Raw genomic sequence first — 18079 nt, forward strand, 5'->3', positions numbered from 1 at the left:
GGGCCTTCATATGAAAAAGGTTGAAAAGCACTGAATTAGAGTGCTAAGAAAAGTATGTGATAAAAGTAAACAGCATACCGCTCAGGTGCCCGCTGGCCTAGTGTTCCAGGCGCATGCCATATATAGGCTCTGGTCTGACAGCGTGTCGCGTGTTCGAGTCCCGTTCATGCATTTGCTGCATGTCTCTCCCTCTCTCTCCATCTTTCCTGTTAGTTATTTTAAAAATCAGCATACCGCTAATTAGGATTTGTCTCAACAGCAGTGGTGGAAAAAGTACTCACATATTTACACTCACACAAGTAAAAGTCCGGAATTCAAAATGTAGTACAAAAGTATTTGCATCAAAATGTAGTGAATATACCAAAAGTACTAAATTTTCAGAATGTCTCATTTCAAATTACAAAAGGTAAGGTCATTGATTTACATGCTGAGTATAACCTATATGCTATATTTGAATTGAAATCCTGAATAATTGTCTCCACCAGGCCGAAGGCATGGGGAGAGAGTATGTTTTGCACTCCGTCCGTCCGTGTGTGTGTGCGTCCGTCCTTCCTTCCTTCCTTCCGTCCGTCTGTTACCAGCTAATCTCCGGGACCGTTGGCCCGATCCATGCCAAACTTTGCACACACACTCCCTGGATGCCAACGACGAACCTCTGCCCCAAATATTCCTCAACGGCCTGTTATAGTGCCACCATGAGGCCGATTTAGGCAAAACACATTTCTGTAGATTACTCGTACACATTTTATCCATACATCACACAATTTGGTATACACTATCTCCATAGTCATGTGATCAACACGAATCTGCACCATTTCCCATCTTCCTTCCTGATTGGCTAAGATTCGCTTCCAAAGCTCACATGATTGGTCCGTTTCGAACAAAATGCCACAAATCACAAACATAGTGTGCAATTTCCGTGAAATTATACACGCACATTTCCACTAGGCTGAGGACGACATGACACAATTTATTTTCCAAACCAGCCTCATGGTGGCGCTATAACAGGGCAATTCCTGTTTTTACCTATAACTGCATCGTTCTGTGTACAACTTTGTATGCGCACTCCCTAGAGGCATGGAAAAACATTTTCCCTGCATCCCTCCACATCTGCCGGTTATAGCGCCACCATGAGGCCGATTTCTGCAAAACACATTGTTTATATTAGTCGCACAGATTTCATCCAAATCTCATGCAAATCGGTATACATGATCTCTGTAGTCATGTGATCAAGACGAGTCTGATTTCTCAGATTCTACACTGATTGGCTAAGATTGCCTTCCAAAGTCTTCATGAGTGGCCCGTTTTGTACAAAATGCTGCACATGTCCTGCTCATCCAGAATTCTATCCTCAGAGATGCTATGAGTGATCTGACTCTGCATTTCCTCAACACAATGAAGAAAATTGTTATTATATCACTCCTAAACATTTTGCCAAACATCACACACACTCCTATCCTCCTGGTGGAGGCCTGTGCCCAGAAGGGCACTTTTTCTAGTTAACTGTTATTACAGCAGCCGATGTGTGATCCAAGAATTTGTATTTTAATGATCAATCAATTGATTGTGGTTCTGGCTTGGATCAATGGAGCTGACATCCATCAACGACAACAAAGATGAATATTGTGGAAAAGTTAATTGTCTCCACCGGGCCGAAGGCATAGGGAGAGAGTATGTTTTGCACTCCGTCCGTGTGTGAGAGTCTGTGTGTCCTTCCGTCCGTCTGTTACCAGCTAATCTCCGGCACCGTTAATCCCGGTTGATGCCAAATTTTGCACACACACTCCCTGGATGCCAACGATTAACCTCTGCCCCACATTTTCCAGAACGGCCTGTTATAGCGCCACCAGGAGGCCGACAAACAATTTTTTTTATATTACTCCTCCAGATTCTGTCCAAAAATCCCGCAAATCGTTACACACTATCTCTAAAGTCATGTGTTCAAGACGGATCTGTCCGATATTTCATATTCCATCCTAATTGGCTAACATTGGCTTTCAAAGTTTGCAGGATTGGCCCGTTTTGAACAAAAAGCCTCAAATCATGAACGGAGCGTGCAATTTACCTGAAATCTTACATGCAATACATTGGACATAAAAAAGACAATAACATTTTAATACTAGTAATTAGCTGAAATCAATAATATATCAACGTTAAGGATATTAACCTGCAGGGCCGCATTACGTGATGGTGGGGGCCGATGATGAGGACCCCAGGCCCAAAGATGTCCCCCTGGCAACTGTTTCAACTTTGGGTCAGCCTACGTGTAAAAGTGCCCAAAGTTGAAAGAAGGTTATCAAATGAACTGAAACTGAAGCAATGGTGTAATTATGCCCAAATCTGAAGTTAGGTGGTCAAATGAACTGAAACTGAAGCAATTCAGTAAAGGTCAACGCTTCCTCATGGGGTCATTTTAGGGCCTAGGACCTCCAGTAAAGGGTAAAATACTCTTCTTGGTTGTGGGAACAACATATCCAACGATGAGGACCCCATGCCCAAAGATGTCCCCCTTGCAACTTTTTCAACTTTGGGTCAGCCTACATGTAAAAGTGCCCAAAGTTGAAGGGCAGAGCTTCAACTTCAGCTACCCAGTACCCAAGGTTGAAGCCCTTCAACTTTGAGCAGATCTACAAGCTCGTAGTGCGGCACCGAGTGCCACGCTACGAGCTTGTAGATCTGCTATTTTTCAGTGGGGTACATTTAATCACTGGTCCTGGGTCAATCCAAGGGCCTACCACTCCACTCTCTTGATATGTTGTTCCCCAACTCTTGGAGAGTATTTAGGCCTTTTACTGGAGGTCCCAGCCCCTAAAATGACCCAGGAGGAAGTGTTGGCCTTTACTGAATTGCTTCAGTTTGAGTTCATTTGAGCACCTAAATTCAGATTTGGGCACCGTAGCATGTGGTTTTTAAGTGGTGGGCCTCGGGTCATCCTAGGGGCTAGAACAGGGGTGCCCACACATTTATGACGTGAGATCTACTTTCAAAATGACCAGCTCAACAAGATCTACCCACTGAAAAAATAAGTGTACCATTGCTGAAAATAGTTTAAATATAGGGATTTAGTGTATGTTATACTGTGGAATCGATTTACAAGTAAACAGCATACCGCTGGGGTGCCCGCTGGCCTAGTGGTCCAGGCGCATCATGCCACATATAGGCTCTGGCTTAACAGCGTGTCGCGTGTTCGAGTCCCGTTCATGACGACCATTGCTGCGTGTCTCTCCCTCTCTCTCCCCCTCCCTCTTTTCTGTCCGTCTTGACTCTTCACTGTAACTATCAATAAAGGCACAAAAGCCAAAAATAAATCTTAAGAACTAAAAACCAAAAACTAAAAACTAAAAAACGTCGCTAGGATGCACATTTTTTACTTAAGTAGAAGTATCAATACTGCAATATAGAAATACTCCGGAATTCAAAATGTACTTGAAAAAGTACAAAAGCATTGGCATCAAAATGTACCTATGTAAGTGGCCAAAACATATATAGGGCTGAAGTGGTTAGTGTACGTTTTGTAATAATAATCAAAATCTAAAGTAACTAACCCACGTTTTCAAATCAATGTAGCCTAGTGGAGTAAAAGTACAATATTTGGATCTGAGATGTAGTAGAAGTAAAGTAAAAATATTGGAAATTGGAATGACTCAAGCTAAATTTAAATAACTCAAAATTGTACAGTATTTAAGTAAATGTACTTTAAAGATACTCTGTAGGCTACAAATCAAATCTGGGATTTACTGTATGTTAACATACTGTGTCATCGATTTACAAGTACACAGCATACCTCTAACTAGGGATTTGTCTCTCAACCGTCACCAGGAAGTGCAGAAACAAAGCTACTGTTAGTCTGGCAGTAGTCTCTCTAGACAGTGCCTCCCCAGTGTCTCCCCAGTGACCCCCCAGTGCCTCCACAGTGCCTCCCCAGTGTCTCCCCAGTGCCCAGTGTCCCCCCAGTGCCTCCACAGTGCCTCCCCAGTGTCTCCCCAGTGTCTCCCCAGTGCCCAGTGTCCCCCCAGTGCCTCCCCAGTGTCCCCCCAGTGCCTCCCCAGTGTCCCCCCAGTGCCTCCCCACACCCACCACACTCGTACACTCGTACACAGGGATAGTCAAATCACAACTGCTGCGATTCCATAGGATTTGCATGCAAGGAAGTGATTTCAAAATAGCCTGTAAAACGCTATTTAATGCTCTCAGACTACGAGGTTACACCAGGACATTCCTACGGAAAGCTCACAATACCTTCTTAGAGGTAAGAGTACGGGATCAAGGCCCAAAAATAGCCCTAGTAACCAGTTATTCAACACAGAGCAGACTAGCCAACAACAGATTAAAAAGGAATTTTGAGAACCGAACAGATGATCTTCTAAAGGAATATAAAATTATATCAGCCTACAGAAAAAACAAAAATCTTAAAGACTATCTGGTACACAGAAAGCTAAAAGGAATCAACACACCAGCACGCCAGAGACCAGAATACTTCAAACCAAAACAAATAGTTAAAAATAGAACTACAAAACGCGTGCTGGAGATTAAACAACAGATAACAGCCAGCACCAGCAACTGTATTTATTTAATCACATGTGAAAAATGTGGCTTACAATATGTCGGAGAAACGAGTAAAACAATAGCTGCAAGGCTGAGACAACACAGATACAATATTAACAATGCAAACATTTAATGGCACATGGCATTGCAGATCTAAAAGTGTCTGGACTTCAACACAATCCCAACTGGACAGTAGGACAAAGACGTTTTAATGAAAGACAGTGGATCAAGAACCTCAACACGGATTTTCCTGGAGGTTTAAACATGCCAAAATATTAGACAAGTTGTTTTGATTTTGTACCAAAACTCCACAGCCACATAGATGCTAAACAAAGCCAACACTCAATGGAAATCAGACTTTGAATAGGGGACACATTAGCACATTCCACACCAAACCAACCTGGGACAAGAAGCAAAGAGGTGTCACTGACACCAAATGGGCCATTAGACACCGGGCCCAGGAAACAAAAGAGAAACACATGTACATTTTTCTTTTTTGAAATGGAGCCATGGGGTGAATTAACCCCAATAAGGCTAAATAAACCAAAAATCCTACAACAATAGGGTAAACTTAAACTCAGGGATAAACTGGAGAAAATCTAAGAGTGATTGGATTAGGCTTCCTTCAAGTACATGGCGAATGCACTCATTCCTTGCACTATATACACTTACATATGTTGCAACCTTCGGTCGCAACATATAGTACATTGCACTGAAGTCCCCAGGTCCCCCCAGTGCCCAGTGTCCCCCCAGTGCCTCCCCAGTGTCCCCCCAGTGCCTCCCTGTGTCCCCCCAGTGCCTCCCCAGTGTCCCCCCAGTGCCTCCCCAGGGCCTCCCCAGGGCCTCCCCAGTGTCCCCCCAGTGTCCCCCCAGTGCCTCCCCAGTGTCTCCCCAGTGCCTCCCCAGTACCTCCCCAGTGTCTCCCCAGTGCCAGTGTCCCCCCAGTGCCTCCACAGAGCCTCCCCAGTGTCCCCACAGTGCCTGCCCAGTGGACCCCCAGTGCCTCCACAGTGCCTCCACAGTGCCTCCCCAATTATTTATTTTTTATTTTCAAATGTTGTATGCTAGATGTAAAGGTGTGAGTCAGGCCTTACAGAACGAACCAAGCTGTGTTATCACTAGAGGGAAAGATTACTTGTCTACTCTAGATAGCCTCACAAGGACGAGTGGCCGCACACTTGTACCGCGAGGTGACTTGTTTTCTACAGTGGTAATTGCAAATCACAGCAACATAAAAAAAACGCAGATTAAGTTTTGGGTCACTTGAGTGAAAAGAATAGAATGCACCCACACACTGTGTATTTGCTCAGTACAAGAGTATTCTTCTTTTTAATGCAACGTTTCGGTCCCTCCGGACCTTCTTCAGGCATAACACATAATTTTGACAGAGTTACTTATATAAAAACATTTGAAAAGGAATCAACCAATCACAATAGACCGAGTCTAATTAGAGAAAGAGGTACAGCATTTGGTGATCATCAATTTCCTGACATTATTTAAAGAAAAATAAACCTTTACATAATTTCAGTTACATTCTAAAAACATTATATAAGAAATCATGTAAAGACAAATTGGTTGTAGGAAAATCAACAAAGTCAACAATAAGAGACAAAAGTCACTAGGTCCTGCTCTCATGACATACAGACAATGAGAGTGGAAAAATACATGAATATATACACAAACCAAAACATGTAAAGAAGACAAGACAACATTACGCAAATGAAAGACCAACAGACAAGCCAGTTACAGCAACAATACACATCAAGAGGCCCAGATCAACTAAGAGTTAAGGTCCTAGGGGGGGAAACGTGAGTCTAATTACTAAGCTAAGCTAAATGAGAAAACAAATGCTTAAAGGACCACTTCACATCATCATTAGGCAGATTTTTTTAAAGCAAGATTTGTTTTACAAAAATGTTTAGATTTTCATTATCGTGAGAACGATGGCTTCCATTTTCGCATTGCAACTTTTCAGGACTAGAAGCCTGCAGTTTCTATTAGCTTGTATTCCCCATCGATGATGTCACTGGAAGACGGTTTCTAAAAATGGATCTACAAGCGGCGCGAAGCGACGGGTTGTGAGCTTGTAGATCGGCTATTTTCACTAGTTTGGGTCCCGGGCAAACGTCTAATTTAGTTTTTTTTGGTCTTGAGCTAAAATGTTTGGGAACCAGTGGTGTCTATAGATGATCAGCCAGAGTGTGGAGCTGTAGGAGATCAGGTGTTAAACATATAAAAGAATATGATCAAAGATTTGAGGGATGAAGATGTTTTGAGGGACAAATATTCCGTCAGGTCCGTCAGGAAATGAGCAATTTAAAGTACACGTGGTTTATGCGGTAATCAGTGGTGGGGGAAAAAAGTCAAATGTTTTACTTAAGTAAAAGTATCAGTATTGCAATATAGAATACTAAGAAAAAGTCCGGAATTCCAAATGTACTTGAGTAAAAGTACAATATTTTCCTGATGTAGTGGAGTAGAAGTAAAAGTATTGAAAATTGGAAATAAACTCAAGTAAAGTAATATTACCTAAAAAATTGTACTTAAGTAAATAAGTACAGTACTTTCCACCACTGTTTATAATGCAATGCATGAATTACCGTGTGTATATATATTTGTAAAGCCGTAGTGTCGCTTGCCATACACGTCAGTGCTGTGAGGAACACGACCACTAGGGGGCGCTCAGCGATATAAGATTAGGAGGGAGGAGTCGGTGAGTGTACTGGATGCAATCCAACCTGGCGCTTGCCCTTCGCCTTTCCCGTCCAAGTTATTGAAGTCACCACACATTCTCGCTAAGTCACCGCTCTGGAATCCTCCTCCGCCAACGCAATACTATGAAAAGAAATTGCAAGCACATATGTGCACGCACGCACGCACACGCACACACACACACAATTATTCGAACATTCGTAATGTTCGTAAACATTGCGATAAAGCAGGTACATTTAAAATGGTATATATTTTCCATCTTTAAGAATGGAATGAAAGAATGAAAAATATGTGATTATTTATAATAACACTAAATGATATGTTCCAAGCAATCCTGGATTGGGACCTAATAACCAAAGTGAATTCTGGTATACGCAAGGCACAAAGCATAAAGAATAATTGAAAATGTGGAGGTATCAATATGTACAAAATGCAGAGCAACCACTTTGTAAGAAATGGCACAACAAATTTGGACATCATGGAAAACCAACCATCATGGCATTAAGCGAATGTGATTACTAGTGCATCTCGGTGGAGTTGAATGTTGATTTGCTTATGGCAGCCATGTATGTTGTTGTTTTTTTGTCATAGTAAAGAGCAGTGGTGGAAAAATACCAATACTGCAATTTAGAACTACTTCGTTACAAGTAAAAGTACGGAATTGAAAATGTACTTGAGTAAAAGTACAAAAGTATCGGCATCAAAAAAGTACTAAAAGTAAAAGTATTCATATTGCAGAATGTCCCATTTCACAAGTTCAAAATGTGTAGAAAATCTATTGAAAATAGCCGATATACAAGCTCTCAATGCGTCGCAACGAGCTTGTAGATCGGCTATTTTCAAATGTATAGGGTTAAAGTCGTTAAGGTATGTTTTCTAATCAAATTTTAAATCGCCAAAGTAACTAGTAACTAAAGTTTTCAAATAATTGTAGTGAAGTAAAAGTACAAATTTTGGCTCCGAGATGTAGTGGAGTAGAAGTAAAAGTACTGGAAATTGGAAATACTCAAGTAAAGTACAAATACCTCAAAATTATACTCAAGTACAGTACTTGAGTAAATGTACTTAGTTACTTTCCACCACTGGTAAAGAGGGAGAGTACTCACATGTTGAAAAGAGCATGCAGAAGACGAATCTTTGATTTTAACTCCAGAGCATATGGCAAAGGGAACGCCATTCCTATTCACAGGTCTTAGGGTCACATAGCCAGGCTCAGTCTCGGCTGAAGGAGAAGAAGACCATTTTAAAAACATATTAACGTTGTGGCAAACTGTGTAAAACTGTATTTTTATTTTTTATTTTTTTACTACATTCTAGTCACAAGCTCAAAGCTTGTATTAATAATTTTTGGCAAACATTTTCAAAAACCTTGAACAATAGTCAATAGAAATAGAAAATAATAGAAATAGTCAATCTTCCAGCTCACAACGGGTCACATTGCAATGCAACGTGAGCTTAGAAATCAGCTATTTTCATTACTTTTGTGCTACATGGTCATAATGATGAAGAATAATATAGGACTCATTCATTAATGAAAAAAAAGGATGAAATATGGATACCGGTATACAAGGTTTCTTCTGGATGGTGGCGTTCTAGTAATATTGTAGTACAGATGTAATATATTAGATATCTCTGCTACCACCTAACTCCAAAATGTTCATTTTTCAGGAAATGCAAAAATATAATGTTTTCACGAAATTAAGAAAACCTTATATTATATATAGAGCGCCGATGTCTGATGTAATTTTCATCCTACCTTCTGAATTCCCAGACTTAAAAAAAATCGTGTCAAAAATGTACTTTACTTTACTTCCGCAGACACGGGGATGAGCGAGTGACGTCAGGACTTCGGTACTCTATTGACCAGACAGGCATCGAAAATGTTCTTTGGTCTGAGTTAGGCCTGTCGGACGGACATGCTCTAACTTCCGTCTGTGTTTCATGGCCGCCTCAATGCTTTTCCAATGGAAGTCACGTGGTTTGACCAAACACTTGTGTTTGATTGCCCCCCCCCCCCCCCCATCAAACACAAGTGTTTGGTCAAACCACGTGACTTCCATTGGAAAAGCATTGAGGCGGCCATGAAACACGGACGGAAGAGACCATGTTCGTCTGATATGTGTGTACAAGGCCTTAGCCTGCATGCATCAGGTGCATGCCATCACTCATCAGTCTCCTACTCCTACAGACTACAACATGATATGAGGCCTTTAATGAAGTCTTACCTTGTACAAGGGATCCATACATGGATTGTGCGACCGCATTGTCCCCCTTGTCGTATGTAATAGGTATCGCCGTTCCCTTCTGGCACGATAGGTCGTTCACATTTCTTTCCAAACGATTATCCTATAGGCAATGTGAAAAAAAATGTAGATACAGTAGAATAAGACTGTTTTAGCGTTTGTATATTTTGATGTACTCTCTCTATTCACATGAGAACACAACATATAGACACTGACAATGACATGAGAATAAACTAAATGTCTTATCTTAAATGAGAAATCCACACCAAAACACATGTACCCTGAATCAGCCTGTAATCCTGTCCCAACATACATGTTGGCCTTGAATTGTTTCATAGGTGGCCCCTGTTCTTAAAATTTCATACAGAACCCAGGGCCAGGCCTTCATTTTCAGGCACACAGTGCATGTGTGAGTACCAGGACACCATTTATAAACGATTTGTAAAAAAAATAAAAAAAATAAATAAAAAGCTATACTAAAATACCCGCATTAGAATGAAGACAACTAGCTTTCTACCATTCTAGCTGCATTTTACTGTGGGAGCCACAGGGAGGGGTGAGGAAAATGGAGAACAGGGGGCATCTATGAAACGATTCAAGGCCAACATGTACAGTATTATAGGCTGATTCAGGGTACATGTGTTTTGGTGTGGATTTCTCCTTTTAACAACTAAATCAACTGTAGATTTAGTCGACTAAAATGTATTTTGGCGGGCCTTGATGCCGTCGTAATTACTGTTTTTACACTTGCTGAAAATAGCTGATCTACAAGCATCGCGCTTGTAGATCGGCTATTTTCAGCATGCAACCAATTGTAAAATGACTTGTACTGGATCTCTTGTCCACTAGTTCCTTCGTAACATTTTACTCTAGTTTTTATCTGTTGACAAAATTGTCAACATATTTAGTCTTAGTTTTAGTCATCATAGCTTAGTTTATTTAGTTTCCATGTAGTTTTCGTCAGTGAAAAAAGGTAGTCGCCGAACATTTTTCGTCATGGTTTTAGTCGAAGAAAACAACACTGAGTTGATTGATTAGGCCATAAAATTGTCAAAACTATGCTCATTAGTGTTCTCTCTAATCAATGGATGCATCCAAGACGCGTGATTATGAATCCCGCCGACAGCAGTCACTTCAACTGATCTTACCTCAAACACTTTGTACAGGTTATTTCGGGCAAAATAGTCATTGGTGGTGTGGTATCGTAAGTAAGCTCTGTCCTTCCAGTCAGGCACACGGACGATGTTGGGAACATGCCACACCGCTATATTTCTTACGATCTGATCATCATAGTAGCCAGGGTTCTGTCAAATACAAACAAAAATTATAACAATAATAATTATAATAATAATAAATGTTATTATAACAATATTTACATTTATTTAAACACTTTCCAACAATCTTCCATGAAATGCCATACAATTAACATATGAATGAAAGTGCACCAAGTGCACGTGTACTTGCGAGTACTCAAGCTGCATGTGCTCTGGATAGACTACAAGTACATGAGCTGGTAGTCTTATCTCCTTTTTTCTTTTCTTTTTTTTGTCAGATAATGTGATTATTTTTTATTAAAAGCTTAAATGTTTTTTTTGTTACTTCATTGGCAAACAAAAGTTGTTTGCCAATTTCACAAATTGCTATCCTGATTTGAAAATGTGTTTTCTGTTTACAAGATAGGGACAAGGCAACCCTTGTTACTGAACATTTACTTTTGTACTTTCACTCAAGTACATTTTGAATTCCAGACTTTTACTTAAAAGTTAAGAAAAAAAGTGAGTTATTTTTAGAAATCGAGTAAGAGAGTGGCGACACGCTTTGATTGATTGATTGAAAAATGTATTAACAGTTTGCAGAATTACAGTACATTTCAAGCACAAACTCAATACAAAGGCTGTTAACTGTGAGTGGACGACCCAATTAAGCATTACACTTGTTTGATCTCGCTGCAAAGCGAGGCGCTATGGGCTATAGTTCCAAACATTGGAACTATCCCATTGAGATAGAATGAGCACTTCCGCATTCCATTGTTACAATGGGAGTCAACACTTGTGTCGCCACTCTCTTACTAGATTACTCTGATAAATACTAACATCTTTGAAGACCAGTCAAAGAGCATCAACCTACCTTGTAATCCTCAGAGGTGGCGCCCTCTACCGTTCCAAATATGACCCTGTTGTTCCAGTTGCCATCGCCGTTGGTCTGCTGTCTTCCCTGCTGCGAGGACCACAGGTCGTCCACCGTGCATCTGCCTTGAATGTTGTTCTCGTGAATGCTCGCCACCAGCGTCCAGCCGCCGCCATCAGTCGTCATGTCACAGTAAGCCTGGTATTCGTAGCCATTCGTGGAGCGGAGGTGATAGATGCCGTCTGAAGAGTTCCAAGAGGCAGAAACATGAATGAAAATCAACAGTGGTGGAAAGTAACTTAAGTACATTTACTTATGTATACAGTACTTAAAGTTATATTTCACTTTTAAAATGTTTGGTCATTTCATCTTCTACTCAGGCTTATGTGAATACCACAGACAGTTTTTAAGTTGCTCGATTCAGTATTTAGATATTTGATATTGCTAAAACTCCATTTTAATTTGAATGTTTTTTTTCAATTACTGCCTCCTCCTGCTCCTTATTCTTTTCCAAAAACATTATTACAAATAAATGAAAGCAGTAAATGAAAAAACAAGGCCCGCTCACGTATTAGGAGGACACCGGAAAAAAGGACTGTGTTTTCGATGAATCTATCATGGTTGAAATCGATAGGAAGGGAGCTGGGCAGCTAAAATGAACGTGAAATATCCAAATAGCAAGAAAGCAAGAAACTTAAAAAACTGTCCGGGGTGTTCACATAAGCCTGAGTAGACGATGAAATGACCAAACTTTTAAAGTGAAATATCCCTTTAAGTACAATTGTGAGGTATTTGTACTTAAGTGTTTCCAATTTCCAATATGTTTACTTCTACTCCACCAAATATTGTACTTTTACTCCACTACATTTGTTTGAAAACTTTGATTATTTTAACTAAACATACCACTTTGACTCTATATACATGCAGTAGCCTACATTTCGGCCATTTCAAAATAGCCGATCTACAAGCTCACACAAGCTCACTACAAGCTTACATTGTGTAACATTGTGCTTGTAGATCTGATATTTTCAAAAGGTTCTTAGGCTGAGCTCACACCTTTCATGCAATTCTCGTGCTCGTTGGATGCTCGTTGGATGCATGTTGTGTTGTGTCATGGCCGCCCAATGTATTTCCAATGGAGGTCACATGGTTTCGAGCACAGAGAATTGCATGAAAGGTGTGAGCTCAGCCATTGACATTTTAGGCTGAGCTCACACCTTTCATGCAATTCTCTGCTCGTTGGATGCTCGTTGGATGCTCGTTGGGTAGTGTCATGGCCGTCCCTCCCTAGATGCATCCATTTCCCACAAGGTTTTGCGGGAAGTGGGCGGTGCGCTAGAGCGGAATGCGGAAAACAACAGACCCACGTTTATCTGCGTGTAGTTTTTGGTGACCAATACGGCGATATGTGGAGTTGTACACTGTCATAATAAAACGGATGGCTTTTTACATACAGAATGGGGCACTGGCTTGCTAAATGAATCAAACTTTCTTCGAAAGACGTCATCCTCTTCTGAACAAGCCAACACAGAATCAGTGCCTTTAAATCTGGTACTGATTGTTGAAATGACTGGAGACAGCCGTGCGTCATTTCATCATCATCATCATGTCCACACCCAAACGCAGAAACGCATTGAACACAGGATAAAATCACTGCAGTAGCAGGTTTCAATTGTAGGCTATATTATACTTGCTTTTATATTTACACTTATGAGGTGCCAATCATATTTTTTAATGAAGGAATAAGTACCGCATTTTAAAAGCCACCTAAATTGTGAGTGGAAGTGGAACATGTTTCTTTCATTGTCTGTCAGCATGTCACACTATATATGTGCAAAATCCCGACTCTCGACTTTTCTCAATTTAAAAATGATAGACACTTTACCATTGCTCTGGCGACTTGGCAAGTCCTGCACATAAATTAATAGCAGAGTCAGACCTATAGAAGTAACAAGTTGTGAGCTTGTAGAGTGGCTATATTTTTGAGCTGTATAATAAATGTCACGTTATAATGTGTAGGCTGGCTAATACAAGTTCACGCGCGCACATTGTCAGCATGTAGGCACAGTGACATGCATTCAATGGTGCGCCCTTAATTACCTAAACATGAGAGAGATGTGCCATATACGCACGATGCGATTCCATTCACACCTCTCTCTCTCTCTGCACCCCCTCTCTCTCTCTCTCTCTCCTCGCATGACCATGACCATGAAATGGAGAGCAAAATACAGCACGATATAGTTTCACATGCGGCTATGCACACACCACGCATAGACTTGTTGGTGTAGGCTACTGCGCAATGGCATTTGGCCTGGGTGCTTATTGGTAGGTTAATATCCACAGTTTATCCGTAGCGGTCCGCAATGAACCTATTGTTCAAGCTTCGCACTCCAATACAAATTAAACTATTTGAATAAAGGTTGTACACATCAGTGAAATTAACCTCTGGGAAAATCCCTAATTGAGAGAGTGTATAGGCCTGCACCACAGATCATATAGGCTGCATGGCTAACAGGACTTGGGCACTACCCATCTCTCTATATCATTTGATAAAGGCATATTAAAAACATGACTTGTACACCCAATGAAAATATAAACTTCACAGAATATATACCACTTCGAATTATAACAATCGGTTGAAGATTATCTGAATATCACACAAGTAAAATCTCAACTTTTTTGCGCAACGGGCCATTGCGCTGAGGACTGGCAGTGTTTTACATATACTTGAGGACCTCTGCTTGGAACGCGCTGCATGTGGACGCAACACTTGGAGCTTGTAGATACACGGAATGACGATAAACATTTCACAGAATATATACCACTTTGAATTAAAACAATCGGTTGTGCTTAGCACTCGGCACCAATGCAAATGAAATAGTCCGCACTGGACTAGTAGGCTGATATATTTATTATTGGATGCAGCAGAGCAGAGCCTTTGCTCACTGCAGTTGATGCAACATAATACGTTTTAAAGTTGTTAACAGTGATATATAAACATGAACACTTGGATAGATATCTGTGTAGTTTCCATGCAGGCACAAGCTGCATTTCTCACCTAATTATAGTAAAAATGATATGCGCTAATAAGCGGTGACATCATCATTTCTCAAAAGCTCTGTCACTCTCCAGTCGGACTTTTCTGCGGGGCTCAGGAGACTACAACTAAACTCCGCCCATTGGGATACAAAACAGCCCTTCTCTCCTATTGGTTGGTGGTTAACCCCACCCTCTGTGTTGGGTGGACGTTGGGTGGATGTTGCGCCTACAAGCTGTTGTATGCATAGATATATGGTTGTATGGCTTTCGGCTGTGTGTTGACTGCCCCCCCTCCCCCTCACACAACACAATGTTGGGTCAAAGCACGTGACTCCCATTGGTAATACATTGGGCGGCCATGACACAACACAACATGCATCCAACGAGCATCCAACGAGCAGAGAATTGCATGAAAGGTGTGAGCTCAGTAGACAATTGAAAACTGCATAATGAGTACTTTTTACTTTTGGTACTTTTAAGTACATTTGATGCCAATACTTTTGTACTGTTACTCAAGTAGGCTACAGTAGGCTACATTTTTAATTCCTGACTTTTCCTGACTGTAACAGGGTACTTCAGTATTGATACTTTTACTTAAGTAAAACATTTGAGTACTTTTCCCACCACTGGAAAATCGACACAACTAGGAACAAAAACACAAGTAGAAACTTAGAAAGACAGCAGTGAAGCTGCTGTGTCCTGAATGAATCACCTCACCTTCATCGATGCCCATGGCATCTTTCAGTTCTTTACAGGTTCGGAATCCTCCTGCACAGAGAAAACCACATTGTGACTGCAGTGCTGCCTCGTTTTCCCACACACACTGACCCAGTGAGGATTTTATCAAACTCGAAAAATGTTCGTCAACTTTTTTTTTTTCACAGACAAAAACTAAATAAAAACTTAATAAAAACTAAGCTATGATGACTAAAACTAAAGTCCAAAGTAAACCACACCAAAGGGTAAAAAATAGTTTTTAAGGTCAACCACACCAATGCAACTCATTGCAACTCAATGAGTTGCATTGGTGTGTTTTACCTTAAAAAAACATTTTGTCCCGACCCGACCCTTTTGGTGTGGTTTGGGCTTAAGAGAATTATATTGACAATTTCATCCAAAAAATGTAATGTCTGAGAGGGACTATACTAAAAGAGATCCAGTAGAACTAAGGCAAGTCATTTTATGCTTGGTTGTGCGCCGGTGTTGCGCTCTGAAAATAGCAGATCTAGCAGTGGTGATGGTGAAGTATTATTTACAGATGAACAGCATATTGTACTGAGAGTAGATATACAGTACTAATGTTACTGACAGTATACCTGAGACGGTATGGTGGTGTATATTATAATCATTGATGTCGGGAGGAAACCACCTAACTCCATTTTTGAGGTTTTAGATTTTCTTTTTTAAATCTGTGCTACTGAACCCTTTACGTCCTTGTGTTGGTTAAAACAATACTGAACCAATGGAAAGTAGTAAAAAGCGTTGGACCCTCAAACTGTCTGCTAAAGCAGCTAACGCCACCACCTTTCTTCCTCTCATGTAATTGACAATAATATAAAGTCACAGGCTGCACCAGCTTTGATGAGGCAGTATTACTTTGTCTTCAAAATATAAGGTTTTTTTCCTTTTCCTGAAAAAAATACATTTTTCATTTCCTGAAAAATGAACTTTTTGGAGTTTGGTGGTTTCTCCCCGGCAGCAGAGATATACTGGTGTTGCTGACAGTACAGTTTTTTTTGATTGATTGATTGAAATATTTATTAACAGTTTGCAGAATTACAGTACATTTCAAGCACAAACTCAATACAAAGACTGTTAACTGGGTCCACCTTGTTCAATTCATCAAAAACATTTAGAGACGTACAAATAGACACTTCTATATAGTCAAAGAACAGAACAGGAATTACCAGAACAGGAAGGACGCGGAGGAAAAGTAGGAGGAGGAAGAGTAGTAGTAGTAGTAGGAGGATGGGAAGAAATGCCAGGTAGACATGCCAGGAAGACGCCAAACAGGACACTCCAGAAGAACATGACTGCGAGTCTGCGACTGACTGAGGAAAGAATGACAACAGTTCATACCATTAGCACGTTGTGTCCAACCTTTAGATGGAAAAAATTCAACCATCTGTGACGGTTGAATTTAGGCTGTCTGAACAGTAGCAGTGTCCATGACGTCGACTAAATTAATTTAGGCTGTCTGAACGGTAGCAGTGTCCATGACGTCGACTAAATGAATTTAGGCTGTCTGAACAGTAGCAGTGTCCATGACGTCGACTAAATGAATTTAGGCTGTCTGAACAGTAGCAGTGTCCATGACGTCGACTAAATGAATTTAGGCTGTCTGAACAGTAGCAGTGTCCATGACGTCGACTAAATGTATGACGAAAAATGTCCGTCGACTACTTTTTTTCACTGACGAAAAAACTAAAAAAGAAACTAAGAATAAATAAAAACTAGACTAAAATGTTAGGGAGGGACTAGTGGAGAAGAGATCCAGTAGAACTAAAAGTAATTGTATGCATGGTTGCATGCTGAAAATAGCAGATCTACAAGCTCACTTTGTGATCTTAATGTGAGCTTATTTTCAGCATTCAACCAAGTGTACAATAAGCCATTATGACACCATCAAGGCCCGCCAAAATACATTTTAGTCTACAAAATCAACTGTATATTTAGTCAACTAAACTCTTATGATACTTAGTCGACTAAAAATACACTAAAACATTTGGGTTGACTATACTGTATGACTAAAACTAAATGAAAGTGTGTTCAGAAGACTATATGACTAAAACTAAATCAAAATGTGCTGTCAAAATCACCACAAGAACAGTACAGGTAAAGTAGCCTTAAAATCACTTTGCTCAACAATATGTTAGAGAGGACCGTGGTTATAATGACTCAGCATGTAAATCAATGACCTTACCTCGTTAGATTAGAGCAGCAAGACTGAGCTTTGGGTGTCTGCAAAGGTTCTTATAAAGGCCATTTGAATTGTTTGGGAATAAGGAACGAGATAACAAGATGGAATGCTGTCAACAACACAGTTCCTCCTCGCTTTTGCACATAGGCTATCTGCCAGACCAATCTGAGAACCTGTCGTCAAAGAATAAAGGAAAATCAGTGCCCTCTTTTCCTTGAATTTGACTTGACTCTGTAGGCACTGGGGAGACACTGGGGAGGCACTGTGGAGGCACTGGGGGGACACTGGGGACCGGGGAGACACTGGGGAGTCACTAGGGAGGCCTTGGGCAGACATTGGGGGGACACTGGGGAGGCACTGGGGGACACTGGGGAGGCACTGGGGGGACACTGGGGAGACACTGGGGAGGCACTGGGGAGGCCCTGGGCAGACATTGGGGAGGTACTGGGGGGACACTGGGGAGGCACTGCGGGAACACTGGGCAGAGTTGGGA

The 18079-nt window shown here is 40.9% G+C and overlaps 1 protein-coding gene across 1 annotated transcript; it reads right to left on the bottom strand.

The window, feature by feature from the left end:
- Positions 1-5842: 5842 nt before the first annotated feature.
- LOC306929093 (intelectin-like) lies at positions 5843-17608 on the bottom strand. The gene is made up of 8 exons (XM_079509485.1): positions 17590-17608; positions 16574-16717; positions 15384-15434; positions 11628-11869; positions 10649-10804; positions 9483-9603; positions 8364-8479; positions 5843-7380 (listed from the first exon to the last, which is right to left on the bottom strand). The coding sequence occupies exons 2-8, from the start codon at positions 16695-16697 to the stop codon at positions 7228-7230; spliced, it is 963 nt and encodes a 320-aa protein (XP_079365611.1). The 5' UTR covers positions 16698-16717; positions 17590-17608; the 3' UTR covers positions 5843-7227.
- Positions 17609-18079: the final 471 nt, after the last annotated feature.

This window comes from Electrona antarctica (assembly GCF_951216825.1).
Source record: "Electrona antarctica genome assembly, chromosome: 9".
Taxonomy (NCBI): domain Eukaryota; kingdom Metazoa; phylum Chordata; class Actinopteri; order Myctophiformes; family Myctophidae; genus Electrona; species Electrona antarctica.